This window comes from Oryx dammah, unplaced genomic scaffold (assembly GCF_014754425.2).
Source record: "Oryx dammah isolate SB20612 unplaced genomic scaffold, SCBI_Odam_1.1 HiC_scaffold_29, whole genome shotgun sequence".
In the NCBI taxonomy this organism is placed as follows: Eukaryota; Metazoa; Chordata; class Mammalia; order Artiodactyla; family Bovidae; genus Oryx; species Oryx dammah.
In genome coordinates this window covers 16456775-16477774 of record NW_024070213.1, presented here as the reverse complement: position 1 = coordinate 16477774, position 21000 = coordinate 16456775, and the positions used below count along the sequence as shown (strand labels likewise).

General features: G+C 45.3%; 1 protein-coding gene across 1 annotated transcript in view; it reads left to right on the top strand.

Annotated features, from left to right (window-relative positions):
• The first annotated feature begins 906 nt into the window (after positions 1 to 906).
• Positions 907 to 21000, top strand: part of LPCAT3 (lysophosphatidylcholine acyltransferase 3) — a 33718-nt gene continuing 13624 nt past the window's right edge. The window contains exon 1 of the mRNA XM_040235046.1: positions 907 to 1152. Coding sequence (XP_040090980.1) covers positions 1008 to 1152 — 145 coding nt within the window. The 5' untranslated portion in view covers positions 907 to 1007. The remainder of the gene's footprint in view (positions 1153 to 21000) is intronic.

Here is a 21000-nt window from a genome sequence, read left to right as displayed (position 1 = left end):
GGAACATTCTTCTTTTCCTTCAGAGCACTTGCCTTCCCTTGCAATTAATTACACGGTCATTAACACCTTATATGTCCGTGCACCATCTCCACTCCTGTGGCTCACAGCCCAGCACAGGACCTAGCACATTTTTGTTAGTCTGATACGAACATTGGAAGTAAGAATGCGAAGCAAGGTGGGACGAAAGGACTTTTGTTTCTATCCTCTTTGCACTTTGATCCTGAACCTGTATTACTTAGTGACAAACTAGTTTAATTTTTAATGAAAAGCCTAACGGTTAAATCAGCGTAGCTTAATTTTATCACCTCTCGTAGGAAGGCAACGTTTTAATACAGGAAGTTACAGGAAATCAAAGGAGCAGGTAGAGAGTGCTGGGGGCGCCGGGGTGGTCCTCTAGGTCTGGGAGGGAAGGCGGCGTGTCTAACGGTTCAAGAACAGCCGCGGCGCCGTTAGGGGGCGCTCGCGAGGCCGCCGCAGGAATTCGCGCCCTCCCGTTACATGCCCCAGTAACCCCGGCGCGCCTGCGACCGAGAGTAACCTCGCGGTCGGGTGACAGCCCCCCCCGCCCCGACTCTCGCCTGCTCCGTCTCAGCCAATAGGGAGGCAGCGCACGAGCTGGCAGGACTCTCGCCCGCCCCGACTCCTCCCCCGAGCTGTTAGAACTGAGTTGTACAGTCCTCCGCCGCCGGCTTCTTACTTTTCCAATCGCGGATCTGGTTCCCTGTTCCAAGCCCCGCCCCCGGCCTGCCCCGCGTTCTTTCTCGGGCCGAGTCACCTTTGCCTTACAAATATGAGGCCCCGCCCCCGGCCTACCTTGCCGCGTGAGGCCCCGCCCCCGGCCCGAGCCGACCAATGACCGACTGAGCCCGGAGCCTTTGGGCGGGTCCGCAGCCAATGCGCACGCCGTGGGCGGGCTCCCGGCCGGAATTGGGGGTGAAGCTCCAGCGCGGTGCCCACATTCGGGGCGCGCGGAGCAGAGGGGTCCCTGGGGGACGCCCGGAGCTAAGATGGCGTCCGCAGCCGAGGGGGACATGGAAGCGGAGCTGACGAGGGGGCTGCAGTGGGGTTTCCAAGACCTGAGCCTTAACAAGTTGGCGACGTCCCTGGGCGCGTCAGAACAGGCGCTGCGGCTCATCATCTCCATCTTCTTAGGTAAGGACCCCTCTCGGAGTCCCCGGGAGACGGGGACGTGACCTCGCCCTCTTCCCGGAGCCACCGGGAGGGCTTTTTGGGGTGCGGGTGTCAATCCTTAAATATACCAACCAGCTGTGGAGAGGAAGATGACACTATTCTGGAGTCCGGGGGCACTGTACCTTCTGAACCTCTTCACCTTTCCCTTCGACCCTTCTTGTACCCTTCTGGCCCCTCATTGGGCGCCACCACCCTCATCCTGCCATGCTCTGCCCTGTGTCCCTACGACCTGTCCTTATTTGTCTCTCTCTTGAGTTCTACTCTCTCTCCATGTGTACTGCTGTTATTAATATCAACCCTCAGACACGCGCGCTTCTCATTGGCAGGTATAGGCTCCCTAACTTAGATATTTTAGTCCTATGGACCCGCTCAGCCCCATACTCCATGCTTGCATATTCTGTGTCTCTTGTGTGCGTTGCCAGCTTGTATTACACTCTCATCTTTTTGTCCCGTTTCTAATTTCTTCTTTTAACCATACTGGTTTTTCTTGTCCTTAGCCACCCACCTGTCATTTACCGTGGAATATTATTTTAGTACTGGGCTTGGAAAACAGGGCTGGCAACCCCTTAAAAACTATTCACGCTACCCCAAGCGTGTTTTACACATGTAGTTCAAAGGATGTGGTGTATTTGCATTTATGTCACAACAAACCGCATTGTAACTGGTTTATGGGCTTTTTTAATGCATCCTTCCTCTATGGTTTTTTTTTAATAGATGGAGCAGCATGGCACAGTAAGGAAAAAAAAAGTGTGTGGACTTGGAGGGCAAACAAATCAGTCCTGCTGCTCACAAACTAGGATGCTGGGTGAACCACTTAACTTCTCTGGGCTTTTAGTTTCCTTACTTATGAAATGAGCATAATAATGCCTATCTGATAGAAGTGCTATAAAGTCTGGTAGGAATTCAAAGGTCATAAGCTGATATTAAATATTTGAGTAGTTGGAAGGCTTTATGAAGGTTATGGGACTTCAGCTAGGAGAGTAGGGGTGGTGAAGAATTAAACAAGACTTGTTGGGGAGGGTGGGTGCAGGAGCAGGTCTGAACCACAAGAAATTTGAGATAAAGTTGGGCAGATGTGGAAAGCCTTAAATACTGGTAAGAAATTTGGAATTTATGGAGTAGTCGGTAGAGACACTGACATGTAATATCACCTAAAGGGTGCTAATCTGATCTAGATAATGGGAAAGGCATTAATTCATGTTTAAACAACCTTGGGTAATATTGTCATTTGCCCATCACACATCAAGCCAAGATACTCTCTGTTTCTTCCAGATAAAGATCACCTTTACCCTCCCATGTAGAATTACAAAATTTTAGAGGTGGCAGGAACCTTAGGTTGTGGAACTTACTTGCTGCCACGCAGATCTAACCCAAATTTATCAGTGCTTCAATCTAGGGTTCTTTGCACCACACCAGCTTTGAACTTCCTACTTCTTCGCCCTTTTTTCCAGGCCCAGTTATTTGTTGGGATTATAATTGACAATTAAGAGTGTTTACATTTCATTCATTAGGAAGCCAGCTGTTGATGTCTCAACTATAAATGGAGATTGTAACACAGGGAGCAACAAATTATAAGGGACAACCTGTTAAATGGAGCTGCGGCTAGAATTAGGCTTGGAATCTGTCTTTTTAGTGATGACATAATCAAATACAGCCTATGCACTTGTAGTGGACTACTGTGTACTATCATGAAGCATACACCTGTCTAGACAGTTGTTTTCTCCATAGCTTACTCCTCCAACCTCATCCTCTCATTACCACCAAGCATCAAGGTAATAAAAACGTGGTATAATACATCCATCACATTCCTGAGCCCCCTTGCCCATCCTGCTGTAGCCCACATCCCCTCTTCCTAGCCCACATGTGTCGTTGCCTTCAGTAACTCATAGTATATCTCATTTTTAGGTCATTTTGATTTCACATTGACCCCTAAATTGATAAGGCCTAAGTTTCACATGTGGATATATAGGATTGTATTTTCTAGGTTTAGGTTACATACATACACAGAAACATACATTGATAAGCTTGTTGACAGTGCATGGAAGAAAGGGTGAATTTTTCTGGTTGTAAATATGCTTCTACAAAAGTATCATCACTTCTGTGTATTGTAACCTAGAAACCAGTAGCCTTTCAGCAATGGAGCTCCTGAACCACCTCTCCTGGGGAAGTGGGATACGGGAGGAAATCCTTGCCTGACGTACCAAAAGGCCTGTAGTTGGAAACAATTTCTGACTCGCTTTCTACTAACGAGATTAATTTTGGTTAAAAGCTCTGAAATGCAGGTCCCCTGAAGAGTTGGGTATATCAGACATTCACATTTTAAGGGGATAAAATATGAATGTCTCACTGTTTTAGTTAGATAGTCTCATTACTGGTTCCCTAACATCTTTCCCTGTTTGAGTTGTGTGCTGGTCTTGGTCTACCCAGAAGTAGCCTTCAAACCTTTTGAACTGGGGCCCAAAGTGAGAAATAACATTTTACATCATGACCCAGTAAACACACAGATGTATACTTGTATTGGAAACAGAAGTTTCAGGAAACATTACTCATTCTGAATATAGGTAGTGTGCTTAGCTATTTTCTATTTTATTTTTTAGTATCATTTACAACCTACTAAATTGATTTCAAGACCCACTAATGGGTTACAGCAAGCAGTTTTAAAGCTCCTGAGTTAGAGGCTGTAATTTTTGATATTAGGTGCTGCAAGGAAAGGGTAAGTTCAAGAGCACTTACTGCACTGGAGAATTTCAAACAGGCAGAGGACGCTGTCAAGAGGGGCATGTGTGTGTCTGTCTTGCATCTGATTGCTAGGAGTTCGGTGGAAGATAAAGTTTGCTGTGAGCTCTGGTGCTGGCAGATGCCACTGGAAAACATCTCCGATTCAACGACTCAGGTCTCCTCGTTCCTTAGCATAATTAGCAACACGAATTGTTCCAAATAAATTCAGCAAAATGTACCTGTTGTGGGTGAAGCACTGTGCTTGCCCCTGCAAAGGAAAGGGCAGTGGTACAGGATGAGGAATGGGGCTGGGCACCCGAAGGTATGACCTATGGTCTGTTGGGGGCAGGGAACAGGCAGGCGATAAGTACTCTCGTAACCACAATAACAGGTGGCACTCTAAGTGCTGGCAGAGATTCCCAGAGCTTTATGAGGTTTAATGACTGGACCTTTGATGAACTTTGAACGTTGAATAGGGTTTCAGCAGACTGAGATGGTGAGGAATAGGGACCAAGGCAAGGACATGTGGTCACACATCCAGGAACAGGAAGTGGTCCAGTTGGACTGAAGCAGGACCTAAGTAGAGAAGTAGTAGAAAATAGGACTGGAAGGGACTTCCCTGTTGGCCTAGTGGCTAAGACTCTGCACTTCCAGTGCAAGAGGTGCGGGCTCAATCCCTGGTCAGCAAACTAAGATCCCACATGACCCATGGCACGGCCAAGAAAATTAAAAAAAAAAAAAGACTGGAAATGTAGGTGGTGGATCCTTGAAAGCCAAGGGAAGAAGTGTGCGCTTACTGAAGCAGGTGATCAGGAGCCATCGCAGATACTTGAAAGGAGAGCGATGGGCCAGCACTGTCCTGGGAGCAGATCCAGGAGTACAGAGTAGTTTGGAAGATAGATTCCGTGACTACTTTTCATCTACACAGCTGCATGTGCCAGAAACCCAGGAACCAGCCTTATTACCTCCCCCTCTCACTCTGCCCTCACCCCAGTCACCGAGTTCTATCAGCACCACCTCCATTGTGCCTCAGATACACTCCATCCCTCCATCATCACAGCCACTGACCATCTGTCACCAGAACTGCCCGAATAGCCCCTGGACAGGTCTCTATAGTTTCTTCCTGTCCACTCAGTCCGTTCTCCCTGGCACAGCCAGGGTGACCCTACCCCATCCCTCTCTTGGCTCAGCCCCCACCAGGGGTTCCATACACCCCTGGGAATCTCCCACTCCAGCCTCAACCTGAGCAAGTTCACAGCCTTGTGGCCACGTGGCCTTGCCCGAGCTCCTCAGAAAAGGCATCAGGCCCTTCCCACCTGAGCCATGGTACCTGCTGATCCGGCTACCAAGAGCACTCTGTGCTCATTACCCACCTCACCGAGCCTTTCCCTCTTTCAGGCCTCGGTTCAGATTGTTACTTCCTCGCAGAGTCCTTTCCTGCCTCTTATTTTAAGTTATGTGCCCTGTTGTACTTTCTCCTCTGGACTGAAATCCCCTTCCGAGTGAGTACACATGCTAACGTGTGATTATATATGGGCAGATGAGGGCAACAATCATTTAAGTTCTGTTCAACAGTACCTGGCTTGTGGAAAGGGCCCAATAAATATTTGCTGAATAAGTGAAAGTGTGGGTGAATGACTTGGGAACTGATTGCCTGAGAGAGAGAAAGAAGTATAATAGTTGGGGGGGGGGGGGAAACAAGCTCAGGCCTTCTGCTAGGAGAGCTGAAAAGGTGACGGTGACTTTCACAAATGTGGAGAGGTCAAGTGAGGGTTAGATGTTGTTCAGTGCCAGGGAATGATCTAGTTTGGGGACTGGCTTTAGGTTCCAAGGGCACCTCCAGCTTGTCTTGTGAAGCCTAGTCTTGAGCTTGAAAACAGTTGATAACGATTGATAACAGTTGATAAAGATAATGGTTTTAGAAGTCAATACTGGAGAAGGGAATGGATACCCACTCCAGCATCCTTGCCTGGAGAATCCCATGGACAGAGGAGCCTAGGGGGCTACAGTCCATGGGGTCACAAAGAGTCAGACACAACCCTGCTAACATTTTCACTTTTCAGTGGTATCATAATTGAATCAGGGAGGGACTGAAATGCCACGGAGAGACGCTTACAGAGACGGAAGAGAATCTAGAGTGTGTTGATAATGGCATTGGTAGCTGACATTTATAAAGCACTCAACAATACCCCGCCTGGCCTGCCAATTACCCCTAAGTTATATACAGTCCTCTTATTGGCTTCCTTGTGCAGATAGGAAGCTGAGACCTCCAGTTCATACCCGTTTCTGCCCACCTCTGAAATCCCTGCTCTTTACCACCTTGGGACTGGGAGGAGCTTGTGGGATGGGAAAGACAAAGGCCCTTGGTATCCTCTACTCTTTTCTTTCTACATGATTGAACCAAGATGTAATCAGCATGTTAGGTACCTCTCAGCAGCCAAAAATGGCATCAGCCAAATGGAGCAGATGGTCACCCCACCTAGCACAAGCTCCTCCTTCAGGCTTGGCCATGACTGCAGCTTGGCTGGTAGACTCATCTAAAGTGGCACTTGGGGGTGAGGACTCATTCCTTGGAGCTTCAGAATCAGCACCACTATGGTTAGCAACCTTTAAAATCAAAGGAGGTCCCACAGTTCAGCTCCCTTTGGACCAGAGTCAGGCCTGGCCCTTCACAACTAAATCCATCATTCAGGGCAAAAAGTTTTTTCTTTTTCAAGTAGCAAAATGAAGAGACCTCAGCTAGGCACGGGGGCAACTGAGCAGCATTAATGAGACAAATGAGACTTCTGACCATAATACAAAGCATGGTCCAAAAATGCTATGACTGTGAAGTGAGGAGATTGTCCTAAAGACTTTCAAGGCCTCATCTCATCCCAAAAGGCTAGGTCCATTCTTCATTTTAGACTTTTATCTTTATTCTAATTCATAGCCACAAACTTCATCATAACCTAAAGCTTCCTGTTGGGGATTTCTTTTAAATATATTTTTCCAACTTGTTAATCTACACTCCAATATCTTACGTTGCACAGAACTTCATGTTTGAATGCCAGTCTAACTTTAATATCAAACAGAACCATTTCTTTGCAGTGTGCCTGGGTGCTCAGTCACTCAGTCATGTCCAACTCTTTGTGACCCCACAGACTGTAGCCCCCAGGCTCCTCCGTCCATAGAATTTTCCAGGCAAGAATATTGAAGTCGGTTGCCATTTCCAACTCCAGGGAATCTTTCTGACCCAGGGACTGAACCTGCGTCTCTTGTGTCTCCTGCACTGGCAGGTAGATTCTTTACTCCTCCGCCACCTGGGAAGCCCATTTCTTTTCAGAGACGTGTAAAACAGGGCCCGTGAGATTCTATGCACAGGGTAATTTAACAAAGCAATTACATGCCCACTGATATGAAATCTGTCTGGGCAGCCATGGGAATTCACTGAAGGAGTTCCATCCGGCAGCCTTTTAAAAATGGGGTTCAATCTTGAAAAAGGAAATGGCATCTCAGCTAGACTTTAAAAGGTATGGAAGATTCTAGTCAGGTGGAGATGGAAAGGGGAACTTTTCAACAACAAAGGATAGTGAGCATGTATGTGGAGAGCAGGAAAAGTGAGGAAGACCTGAGGAACAGCAGGCAGTCCAGCTTGGCTGGGACACCAGAGGTTCCATAAAGGAGCTGCAGAGGAAAGCATGATTGAGTCTTCATAGGGGGGGGGAATGGGGGCGGTGTGACAGAGTGAGCTGGCAGGACAAGCATCTGTACAGACCTGCAGGCCTAGGTGCATGTTTCTAAAATTAAGATTAAATTGGGGGATTTCCCTGGCCATCCAGTAATTAAACACATATGCACAAAAGTAATTGCAGCCACAAAATAATTATAATAAGATTAAATATGTGCCAACTCTTTCACCATCAACCAGTTACTAAGCTTCAGCCATCCTTTTCCTCATGTTCCCAAAGGCCAATTTGACTAAAGAATTGAGGTTAAAAGTTAAGTGCTATATCTGATACATATTTTTAAATTATATTTAATTAATAACAAGCAGCAATATTTTGAAACAATGCGAAATTGACCTGCATTTTTAAAAATGATATAGTCATCGAAGAGCTTGCCTATTTCTAGAAAACTGCCTAGGCAGGCCCTTTGCTCTCATTCTGCTCTGGCCAAGTGTGAGAAAGAAGCATTGTTCTGGAGAAGCTCTGAGGACCAGGTGAGATAGACTGTATCGATCCTTGCCCAAGCCTGACCCAGGATAGTTTTAAATAATTGTTCTCTCCCTTCCCTCAATAGATATTCATCTCCTTCCTTTCTAAGGAGACTCCAAGTGTGGTCTTGGGACCAGCACCATCAGACCTGCTAGGAACTTGTTAGGCAATCAGATTCTTAGTGGGGACTAAACGAGAGACTCTCGGGATGAGGCCCAGTGATCCGTGTTTTAACAGCTCTCCATGTTATACGCTTCCTCACATGTCTGAGGGCTACGGGCTTAATGTGTGGCTTCAAGTCCCTTTTTTGTAACAGTTGATGTCAAACTTGTATCCTGTGATCTTTGGGATAAACAGAATGCTCTCAGATTCTTTATAGCTTTCAGTTAAGTTCAGTTCAGTTCAGTTCAGTCGCTCAGTCGTGTCTCTTTGCAACCCCATAAACCCACACCAGGCCTCCCTGTCCACCCAAACCCATGTCCATTGTGTCAGTAATGCCATCCAACCATCTCATCCTCTGTCGTCCCCTTCTCCTCTGGCCCTCAATCTTTCCCAGCACCAGGGTCTTTTCAAATGAGTCAGCTCTCCGCATCAGGTGGCCAAAGTATTGGAGTTTCAGCTTCAACATCAGTCCTTCCAATGAACACCCGGGACTCATCTGCTTTAGGATAGACTGTTTGGATCTCCTTGCAGTCCAAGGGACTCTCAAGAGTCCTCTCCAGCACCACAGTTCAAAAGCATCAATTCTTCAGCACTCAGCTTTCTTTATAGTCTAACTCTCACATCCATACATGACTACTGGAAAAACCATAGCCTTGACTAGATGGACCTTTGTTGGCTTAGGTTTCCCCATTTGCTAAATTTTCAAATATTATATTATTACTGAATCATAGGGTTAATGTACTAATGACATTATTATATCATTATCATCTCTTGTCAGATAAGCTCTGATTTCTTATCAAATAAGAAAGCTCTTTGATGACTATATTATTTTTTAAAATGCAAGTAAATTTTGTATTCTGTTTCAAACTATTGCCGCTTGTTATGAGTTAAATATAATTTTAAAATTTATGAGATACAGTGCTTAACTCGTTACCTCATCTTTAGTAAAATTGGTCTTTGGGAACATGAGATATATGATAATCTGTCTATTATCAGATAGATAATAGAGATGATCTTCTCTCCAGGCCTTCAGTTGTGACCTGTAGCTCTAACAAAAATTAGATGCCCTCATGGAATTCTAGGTGAATTGTCCTTCTCAAGCAGAGAGTTATTAAGGTGGGGGCTGAAGGGTGTTGACATTTTCCCTGCAGTTACTGAAGACAAGGGCAAGGAGATTTAGGGCCCACCTGAAGTTCTCTTGGTGAAGCAATAGCTTCCTAGAGACCTCAAAGCTTAAGATTTGTGTATCCCAAAAGATGCTGTATATATCTTTACTTCTCCGTGTTTTCAAAGCTAGAATGGGGAAGGTGGCAAGTAAGACACTAAAATTAAAGATGAGTGATTTCTGGATAAGGATTTCCTTTTGGCTTAAAATGGATGGCTTTTTATTTTATTTATTTTTTAGCTGTATTATGTGGCATGTGGGGCATGTGGGATCTTAGTTACCCAACCAGGGATTGAATCCACATCCCCTACATTGGGAGCATGGAGTCTTAACCACTGGACCACCAGGGAAGTCCCTGGATTGCTTTTTAAATCTGAGTTCCTCCCTGTTCAAGCAGTGGCTTTGAACATAAGTGAGATTTGTGAAACTCTGGACACCCTGAACAAAGGATTCCATTTGAGAACTTCATATACCATAATTGTTAGCGATAGAGACTTCTGATGGAAATGTCATTGCATTCTAACTGTAGGGACCGTTTGTCAGAAAGCAGAGAGAAGTTCAGCCAAAAGTGGTAAGACTCAGGTTTTGTTCTTGATTCGCATGAAGTCGAGTGGACAGTTTAAATACCCCACACTAACCACAGGCTAAGTTTAAATTAAAAATAAAAAGCTTTTGTCAATTAAAGATGCTTTTCAGTATCAAGTATCTATCATATTGCTATGGCATTTAGATAAGAAAAGCATACATGGTCATACCTGCTACACAAAATTATAAGTGGTGAGAGAGTAATTTTGTAGGCAACTGAAAGCTGACTATAAAAAGAAAGAACTCATGTGAGTATGTTGTGTGCTAATCTGAGGAGGATATGAGATCCCAGAAGGCTGAGCCTGGTCGCTGTGTATTTGTATGTGCTGTAATGAGAAATGGCTTCCATGTGGACGTGCTCAGTGGCTTACAGCCCTTGAGGTTTCCAGTTTCTGCTGTGATAGCGATTCTAAACTCAGATGGGCTTGGACACCGTTCTGGATTACTGTCCACGAATATAATACTTCTATTTGCCAGCCAGCAAGCAGAGGCCAGCTGGAACAGTGCCCTTTAAGGCTCCCATGGTGTATACCTCAGACTCTGGTGGAAAAGACTGATTATAGTTGGAATACAATATACATGGCCCCAATTAAAAATATTGAACCAGAAGGGCTACTAGAAACCCTCATTCTTCAGCTAAAGAATAATTTGACCCCATGTTTTAGTTCTTCTTTAGTTATTCTGAAAGAAAGAAACAAAAGCAAAACCTAGGAATCCCTACATAGCATGTGTGCTAAGTCGCTTCAGTGTCCGACTCCCTGCGACCTTATGGACTGTAGCTCCTCAGGCTCCTCTGCCAGTGGAGCTTCTCCAAGCAAGAATACTGGAGTGAGTATACCGTGCCCTCCTCTGGGAGACCTTTCTGACCCAAGGACCGAAGCTGCATCTCCTGTGTTTCCAGCATTGGAGGCAGATTCTTTACTGCTGAGCCACCTCGGAAGACCCCCTAGATAGCATGCGTTTCTATTATTTATACGAAGAGCCTAATAGTAATTATCAGTAGCCAGGTCATCGTCTCACCAGAAGCTTCAAACTTCTTCAAGTCTTAATCTCGGTTTATATTTTTAAGGTATATGTGCTTTTATTATATTCTAAAATACCTAACTTGGGGACTTTCCCTTGGTGGTCCAGGGTTAAGACTGCATACGTCCAATGCAGGGAGTGTGGGTTTGATCCCTGGTTGGGGAACTAAGATCCTGGCATGCCGCAGAGTGCAGCCAGAATAAATAAATAAAACACAAAATTTTAAATAGTTTTTAAAGTTCTTCCCAAATCTTCAAGTAATATTGAGATGCTGATAAAGAAATTGGATTTTTTTCAGCATGGATGGTCAGGGATAATGTGAACATCAGAATCTTAAACTTTTTTGCATCAAAGGATACTATAAAGCAAGTGAAAAGAAATGAGAAACAAAAAAGAGAGAGAGAGAAAATACTTGTAAATCATTTATCTGGTAAGGGTCTAGTATCCAGAATATATCAAGAATTCTTATAACTAAACAATAAAAAGACAACTCAGTTTAAAAATGGGCAAAGAATATGAATAGACATTTGTCTAAAGATATGCAAATGGCCAATAAGCACATGGAAAGATGTTCAGCATCTTTAGTCTTTGGAAATGCAGATCAAAGTCATAATGACATACCACTTCACACTCACCAGGATGGCTGTAACCAAAAAAAGGAGTAAACAACTGTTGGTGAAGATGTGGGGAAATTGGAATCCTCATGCGTGGTTAGTGGGAACATCAAACAGCGCAGCCCCTGAAGAAAGCAGTTTGGCAGTTTCTCATAGTTAAGCAGTTATTATAGTAGGACCCAGCAGTTCTACCCCTAATTATGTACTGAAAAGAGTTGATGTATATGTTCACACAAAAACCTGTACACACATATTCATCACATTATTATCATTGACAAACAGTGGATGACCCAACTGACAAATGGATAAATAAAATATTAATATTCATAAAGTGAAATATTCAGCCATAAAAAGAAATGACATACTGATACTTCCTACAGCGTGGATGAACTTTGAAAACGTGGTGCTGAGCGAAAGAAGCCAGACACAAATGGCCACGTAATGTCTGCTTCCATTTATGTGAGATGCCCAGAAGAGGCAAATCCATAAAGACAAAAGTAGATTGGTGGTTAGTGGGGATGAGAGGAGGGTTGAATTGGGGGTGACGGCTGAGAGGTGTGGGGTTTCTGGTTAGCATGATGGAGGTATTAGGGCATTAGTAGTGGGCGTGGTTGCACAACATTGCGAGTGTACTAAAATTCACCAAATCCACAGACTTGAATAAAGAGTGAGTAGGTATGCTCACAAAGTTAGAGAAACAGAACCCAATAAATACCCACACCCGCTCGGATTCATAGGTTCAGTTAGAGGGTGTGATGCCATTGTCTTTTCTCTTGTTAGAATCCCAGCTGGTTCAGGAAGAGTTTATTGTTTCACTTGCTGGAATACTTGCTGCGAAAAAGAAGTCTCACCTACTTTGTACTTAAAGCCTAGATTTGGCAACTCTTCACAAGAGGGAGAAAAATTACCAAGACAAGTTATTTGAGAGGGTTGTATAAAGCTAATTTGCCACTTGGCAGCCTTGGGGCAACCCCTGGCCAGATCAAGTCACAACAGGAATGAAGAACTCCAATTTCTTCACTTTGGTTCCTGGCACAACCAGTGCCAGGAATCAAAAGGGGGAAAAAAACTCAGGCTGCCACATACTAGTTCAAAATTTTTGAGAGAGAACCATGAAGTGTAAAAGCTGAGAAGCAGGAAATAGAAGACTTTAGGCGGTTATAACAGGGAAAGAAGAGGAGGAAGCAGTAACACAAGACACAAAAGAAAGGTAAGAAGTAAGAGGAGGGGAAGCCTGGAGAGAGCAGAGATGAGGCTGGGGGCTCTGCAGGCCTGGCCAGCCGTCCGCCTCTCTCCCTGACCTGTGCTGAGCCTGTGCTCCCAGCTGATAGAGCTCTCTGGTAGGTGACTTCCGCACTCCTTCCCTTCCTGGACTTAAACAGGCATCCCAGGTCTGAAATACTGAGTTGGCCCAAATGTTCGTTCAGGATTTTTTGTAAGATCTTATGGCAGAGGATGAGATATCGGACGGCATCACAGACTCAATGGGCATGAATTTGAACAAACTCCAGGAGATGGTGAAGGACAGGGAACCCTGGCGTGCTGCAGCCCATGGGGTTGCAAAGACTCGGACACCACTTAGCAACTGAATGACAATGACAACAAATGCCTAGTTTTGTTGTAGTGCTTGATTTTTTTTTTAATAACCTAGGATTTGTGGGACCTGAAAATTCTTAATCTTGGTGACCTTCTTTAAGAAAAAGAATTCAAAAATATCTTACACGTTTTATAACAACGTATGATCACGTGAGCACGTTGCTAAATGTATGACCATGTGAGCATGTTGCTAGTTCCCACCTCCACCCCTACACACACACACACACACACACCCAGGCCTCAAACAGACCCTTGCAGAGGAAGAGCCTCAGACTAAATGAAGCTGGGTGAACTTCGTGGCAAATCGCCTTCTTCCTGGGAGTACTGGGGGCAACTCAGAGCTTTATTTTTGAAACTTGCTATAGACTTAATTTAGTTAAAATCTGATCAAGATGGGCGAAGGCCAAAATTTCCCACCCCTAGCTCAAGGCTAGAGGCTTGAGCCTGAGAGTGTATGTCTTAAAACTGGTTAAAAGATATTACTCAGATTTTAAGAAGTTAGGTATAGATAGGCTTGTATAAAATATTTGCTCATATGTAAATATTTCTTAAGTGGCCTCAAGGAAGTACATGTTTGATGCTTTTTTAAGGATATTTTCTCTTATAATCTGCGCAACAGCCTGCAAAATGGCTAGTATTTTGCCTCTTGACTGAAAGAAAAACACACAACCTAAAAATGGCAAATGCAGTTTTAATTCAGGGCCTTTACTGAGGAACATAGCCTGGAAGACCGCCTCTTGGGTTGCTCTGAGGAAGGCTCCAAAGAGATCAGGGACATATTAATATGTGAATGTTTCTTGCTTGGAAAAAAGCATGTAGTTGAGCTTCAGAGAGGCTTCCTGGGTGGCTCAGACAGTAAAGAACCTGCCTGCAGTGCAGGAGACCGGATTCAACCCCTAGGTCAGGAAGCTTCCTCTGGAGAATGCCACAGGCAGAGCACCCTGTAGGCTACAGTCCGTAGGGTCGCAAAGAGGTGAACACAACTGAGTAGGTAACACACACTTTGAGCATCAAAAGATTACTGCCAGTCACAAAGAGCAGACGTCTCAAGTGAATGATTTTAGTGCCTTTCTGTGTATGTGAAGACGCAAGAATCTGGACTCGTTGCAACTGTCCCTTATATATACATCTGAACTATCTAGGCCAGTATCCAAAGCACAGAATCCTTGCAGTTTTTCTCCATCCTGAATTCCCCCCTAGGTGCACCGTTGGTGGGCAGCTGCAGTGGCTGCTGGCATGGTCCTTGAAGAACTAGAATGTGGGAGGGGCCACATTCTTTTCTTTACATCCCTACCTTAGACGTAAAGAAATCAAGGTAGGAAGAATCTAAGTGATTTGCCCAAGCGGCAAAGCTGAATTTCTCAACCAGATTACTCTTCATTCCTGAGTCTAGCTCGAATCAGATAATCTGGCTAGAAGTTGCCACCATGTGGTTCGATAATTTACAAAGATTTACAATGTGATTAAAAAAAAAACAAAAACACTCTCTGAATGTAAGCCTCAGGCTGCTATCTTTGCTAGGAAAGGCATTTCTGTGTGTTCAAGTGCCTGAGGGTCGGTCAACATCTGCTGTCCTGTTCCACTGCAAGTCAACAGCCTTAACATTCTTTCAGTCTATAAATTTTGTCATAACAAAAAACTATGTGACCATTTGCACAATCTGTAATAGTACGGAAAAGACTGTAATTGTGCAGACAAACATTCACAAATCGTTCCGAGCATCTGATAAGGCTTGAGGTAGTCCTGAGGGCTGGCCCCTGACCCAGGGTGGTGGGGGTAGGGTGATGGGGTGCTGACTTTTCCTAGGCTCAGAAGCCAGTGAGTACCTCTTCCCGATGGGGTCATACAAGGGAATGTGGCTTCAGGGTCGGTCTATTGTCTCATCATAACATCATAACTTCTCAGCCTCAACACCAGTTTGCACACATGATTGCCAGCTTGTATCGTTGGCGCTAATCTTAACATGGCCTTGCCTGTTAACTGCTAAGAGCCCCTGGCTTGAGTGGAACAATAAAAAACTGACTTTTGATGGAACTTTGGGTGCAGTTCATGTTTAGGTTGCTTGGGTTAAATGACTAAAAAAACTAATATTTCCTTTTTATATTTTTTTGGTCACACCATTCCACTCAGCTTATGAGAGTTTAGTTCCCCAGCCAGGGTTTGAACTTAGGTCTCAGCATTGAGAGCACCAAGTCCTAACCACTGGACCTCCAGGGAATTCCATTAAAAAAAAAAAAAAACAACTTTGTAACCTTCATAAGAGCCTTTTTCCTTTCTCACAGATAACAGCCATTTACTAGTTTACCCTTAACACACCCCCTCTGTTCTTATTCTGAGGACATTTTCATCATTTATCCCTGAATTCTGTTCTACAGTCATCAAAACGTTTAAGATACTGAGCCGGAGGTCCCTTTCAGAAATGAATTGCACCCTAAGAAGATAGGCAGGGGGCGTCCCCAAGAACTGATGAAGAAAGAAAGAACAAGGAGTACCTAAATTTAGCAGAGATGAAGTTTTCAAATGGTTTTGGATAGGATGATAAGCAGATGTGGGCGTGCGTGTGTCTAACAGATAATCAGAGAATAACATAGCCGTAGCTTTAAACGTGCACAGCTAGTGACTGGTGAGCCTTCCCTGGTGGCTCAGTGGTAACAAATCCACCCACAATGCAGGAGATGCAGGTTCAGTCCCTGGGTCGGGCAGATCCCCTGGAGAAGGAAATGGCAACCCACTCCAGTGTTCTTGCCTGGAGAATTCCGTGGACAGAAGGGCCTGGCGGGCTACAGCCCATGGAGTCGAAACAAGTCAAACATGGCTGAGTGACTGAACGACAACAGTGACTAGTGATGTATTTGCTGGCCTCTGCCAGGTGCCAAGGCCTGTGACAGGAGTATCAGCATAGAAATCGAGTGATATGGGTTCTAACTGGGGCTCTGCTCTATTAACCTGAGGCAAGCCAGTTAGCCCCTTTGGGCTTTGCTTTCTTCTCTCTCTAATGAAGGGTTTGGAGTCAGTGATTTATAAGGTTTCATGGGTTCCAAGAATCTGAATCCTATGAATAACCATTCAGCATGTGACTCAGCCTGAACCACAGAGGACTGTTGGAGTGGGGCAGCTGTGTTGTCTCCTTGGCCATACCATCAACAAGGCTTAATCTGCTGAACAGAGACAGGACCATTGTGAACAAATTCCAGAGGTGAGCGTCACCCCACCTCCAGGTCCATAATGTCCCAGTGTTCCCCCGGCTGACAGTGTGGTCAGTAACCAATCAGTCACCTATCACCACAAAGAGCCAGAGTCGCACAGGGCTTTAGTCTCTTTCCTGTCTCCATTCGCCTTCCTTTCCTCTGTGTAGCCCTTCAGTATGAGGAATTTCCACTTTGGTGAAAGAAATGTGAATGGCAGTTCTTCACAGCAGAAATAATCATGATAAAGCTAGCATGGTGGAAATATGTGATAAAAAATAAACTGTCAATGCCAATAAGCCATTAGACGGCCACCTCCCTGGCCATCTAGTGGTTAAGACTCTGCACTTCCAATTAAGGGAGCGTCCCTGGTTGGGGAGGTAAGATCCCACATGCCACGTGGCCAAAGATAAATAAATAATACAAATAAGCCATGTTCAAAAGCAGTCCTGTTTTATATTCTAGTCTGTGATTCTTAGGAAAACTGAACTGAAACTTGATCCTGAAAGTGGCCTTCCATTGTCCAAAGCAAAATACCCATTATCTGTGGGAATGGTTTTCTCATAGTTTAGAAAAATTTCAGCATCCAGATGATATAAGGCTGAAACAGGTTTTTCCGTCCATCTTTTTTAGCTAGAAATTCCAGAGTTGCCATAATTTTGTCAGTGAACTATCCCTAAGAGCAGTGATGGACGGACGTAGCCTTTTGGGGGGGATCCGCTGTCTCCCATCCCTTTACCTCTGACGATAAGTATGAATTTTGAGTTTGAGATCAGTTTCAGTTGTTTTACTGTAAGGAGCCCGTTGACCCTGTGAACCAGATCTTTTCACAAGAGGTGAGGGTGAGTTGGCCTGGGCTGGAGGTATGTTAGCCCATTGCTGAGGGGCCAAGGCAGAAGTGGGTAGACCGGAAGCAGGTGATGAGCTCAGGTTATTTTTGGCTGCACTGGGTCTTCACTGCTGCACGGGCATTTCTCTCGATGCAGGGAGCGGGGACTACTCTCCAGTTGCATTTCTCGGCTTCTCATTGCAGTGGCTTCTTCTGTGCAGAGCATGGGTTCTGGGGCTTTCAGGCTTCAGTGGTTGTGACACATAGGCTCTAGAGCACAGGCTCAGTAGTTGTGGCACCTGGGCTTAGTTGCTCCACAGCATGTGGGATCTTCCTCGTCCAGGAATCAAACCCATATTTCCTGCACTGGCACAGGCAGATTCTTTACCTCTGAGCCACCAGAGAAGTCCAATCCTCTTGATTTTTCCCCCTATTATTTCCCCAAATTCTGACTCTGGTTTTCCAAACCGTCCTGCCCTGTCTTGTAGTCAGCCCGGTCTAGTGACATGACTGCTCCATGCCCTCTCCTGCCTCTGGGTCTTTAGTACATAATTCTCCCTTGGAACTCTCTTCCCTTGTTTCTTCTCTGCTCATCCTGACTGCTCTGTTCATTATTGACCTCTTGTCTTCTCCAACCTCTACAACATTGGCATTTCCATCACTTAGCATTTACACAACATCATTGCTTGGTATTCTTTTCTCTCTAAAATGCTCCTTCAGAGTCTGAAAGCATCTCTTACAACTCTACCGTAGTCTCCTTTCGCCTAATGCATTGCTGACCACATAATGGATGCTCAATACATATTTTATTCACTCCCTAGGATACCGAGTATTTGTTCTTTCATTCTTTTATTCTCTCATCCATTCAACAAATATTTTTGAGAACTTTTGTGTACCAGGAACTCTGCAAGGCACTTGCGGTATAGTGTGGGGGAAAAGAGACAAAAATCTTGCCTTCAAAGACCAGTAAGTAGAATATACAGCATGTTGAAGGGTAGTAAGTGCCAAGAGAAAATAGGAAAGATGAAGCAGGAAAGAAAAACAGGAAGTGTGTGTTGGTGGCATACAGGGTGGGGCAACGTGTGCAATCTCAAGATACCATGGTCAGGGAAGGCCCCACCGATAAGGTGACATTTCAGTAAAAACCTGAAGCCCTGGAGGTACTTGAGCTCATCGGTGAAACAGCATCCCAGGCCAAGAACGTATTAATGTGAAGGCTCTAAGGTTTGCACAAGCCTGCCATTCCAGGAAGGGCGGCCCAGAGTCAGAGATGAGTCAGAGAGCGGTGGGGGAGGGGCGAGCAGCTCAGTCTGGCATTCTGGTTGGACTTCAGCTCCTGCAGAGCAGAGCGTGACTGAAGGCCCTGGGGGAGATGAGTCAGGAGACGACAGTAATAGCACAGGCCAGGGATGGCGCCAACATGGACCAAGGGCAGAAGTGGTCAGATTCTGGGTTCACTTTGCAGGTAGAACAGACAGGGTTTGCTGACAGATGGGGTTGCCTGGGGGAGGGGAGGGGCTCAGGAGCAGGGGAAGGTGGCAGGGCCTCAGCCTTGTGTGAGCAGAAGGGCTGAGCAGAAAGCTTTGCTGAAATGAGGAAGCCAGGGGAGGAGCAGGCTCGCTGAGAGAAGGACATCAGCAGATGAGTTTGGGGCCTGTTAGGTCTGAGGTGTCCCGTTAGGCGGGTGCCCACTCCACATTGCACACGAGTGTGGAGTTCTGGGGAGAGCCTCGACGGGAGGTGGGCATGCAGGCACTCACTGTGTCTGAGGCCGGTCGGTTGAGGTTGCTGGGCAGGCCTCTGTCAAAGGAGAGGTTGATGCCATCTCATGCTCACTGAGCATCTGATATGGACCAGGGTGAAATATGAGCCAGGACCTAGATACTCTACTAGTAAAACTGAGGACCAAAAGCAGTAACTCATTAACCAGCCTAAGGGGACAGCTAGTAAGTAGCAGAACTGGGACTCAGGCTGTCAAATCTCATCTTAACCTCAGAGTTGGTCTTCTAACCATCCAGTGCCTTAATTTAACCGTATGTTGCATTTTAGTGAAAGTGCTCTTGGCAAGCCAGAGTCAGTATCTTTCTAAAATAAATACACAGTGACTCTTCTTTTAAAGTAAAGATGGCAAGAAAATCCCTCAGTCATTTGATTGTCACATGGAAAGAAGATTAGATTTGGAACCCCTGATACCACTTTCATCAGAATTTCTCAGATAAGACCTAGTTTACAGACTCCCTCTATGTGAATCTGCATGTGTGTGTGAGCCTTTGTGACTGCTTACAATATTTTAGGCTGTGCTGACTACTTTATATGCAATATCCCCTTTAGCCCTTACATAATCAATGGAGCAGGTCCTGTCCCCATTTTACAGATGAGGAAACTGACACTCAAACCGCTGTTAAGTGCCAGTTACTGTAGATCAACCCATCAGAAAATGAAGTAAGCAGGATAGCATGCTATGGGAGATCCAAAGACACAGAAGGACTTTGGGAAAAGAGATTGTGAATTTGTGATAGTTTTAATACGGAACACTAGTGTAAGGAATGGCAACTTGTATTACATAATGATTTTGCCAAATGAGACTTTGTCCTAAGCGCCATGCATTTAAGGCATGAGTCCATAATGCGCAGGGTCATGAATTAATTGTGGTCTACAGTAACCCTAAAGAAGGAGACACTTGAACTGAGTGTTTTTCAAGAATGGGTAGGGCTTCACTTGGTTAGGAGGGTAGTTGAAGAAGGTGTCCCACCCAAAGGGACTGGCATGAGTGAAGGTCTAGAGATTAAAGACATAAGACATGTTTGTTTGTTTGTTTGTTTTGGGGGGTGGTGTTGTGGTTTGTGTGTTTGGTGGGTTTTTCTTTTTTTGGCCACACCACATTCCATGTGGGATCTTAATTCCCTGACCAGGGATTGAACCCTGAAGGGCCCTCAGCAGTGAGAGTGCAGTCCTAACCTGTGGACCACCATGGAATTCCCGACACAAGGCATGTTTGAGCAGAAACTAGCATATCAGTTAGCTGGAGGAGGAGGGTGGGGGCTTTGCCCAGAAATGTAGTTTAGAAGGTAGACCTTGAATCTTGGACTTGGGAGCTAATGCTGTGTGGAATGGTCAGGTAGAATCGCTGATGGCTTCTGAGCAGGAGTGGCAGGGAGAGCCCCCTGGTGGAGGATGTCAGAGGAAGCAGCTACAGGCAGAGATGAGGTCGTGGCAAGACTTGAAGGGGGAGCACTTGAGGGCCTTCCCTGCAGATGTAGCATGGGAAAGAAGGGGATGCGATGGTGGCGAGAGACATTGGAAAGGAGGAATCGGCAGGACTTGGGGGAAATCCATGGTGGTCCTTATGGCTGAGAACTCTGGACTTCCACTTCAGGGAGCATGGGTTCAATCCCTGGTTGGGGAACGAAGATCCTGCAAGCCTTGTGGTGCACAAACCAGGATTTGGTGACTAGATATGGGCACTGAGGAGAAAGGGAAGAGGCAGAGATAACTTCAAGCCTCTGAGTGTCACTGTGTGGCCCGGAGAGCAGCAACATCATTAATCAACAAAAGACGCTGCGAGAAGCCTGATTCAGGGAAAAGCCCATGTCTTATTTACACAGAGTTAGAGATGGTGCAAGATATCAAACTGAAAATGCCCCGCCAGGAAGTGGAAACGTGGAACTGAAACCTGAGAGGTCAGGATTAAAGATGTGAGGTTGTCTTTGGCATAAAGATCACGTTAAATTACACGAGA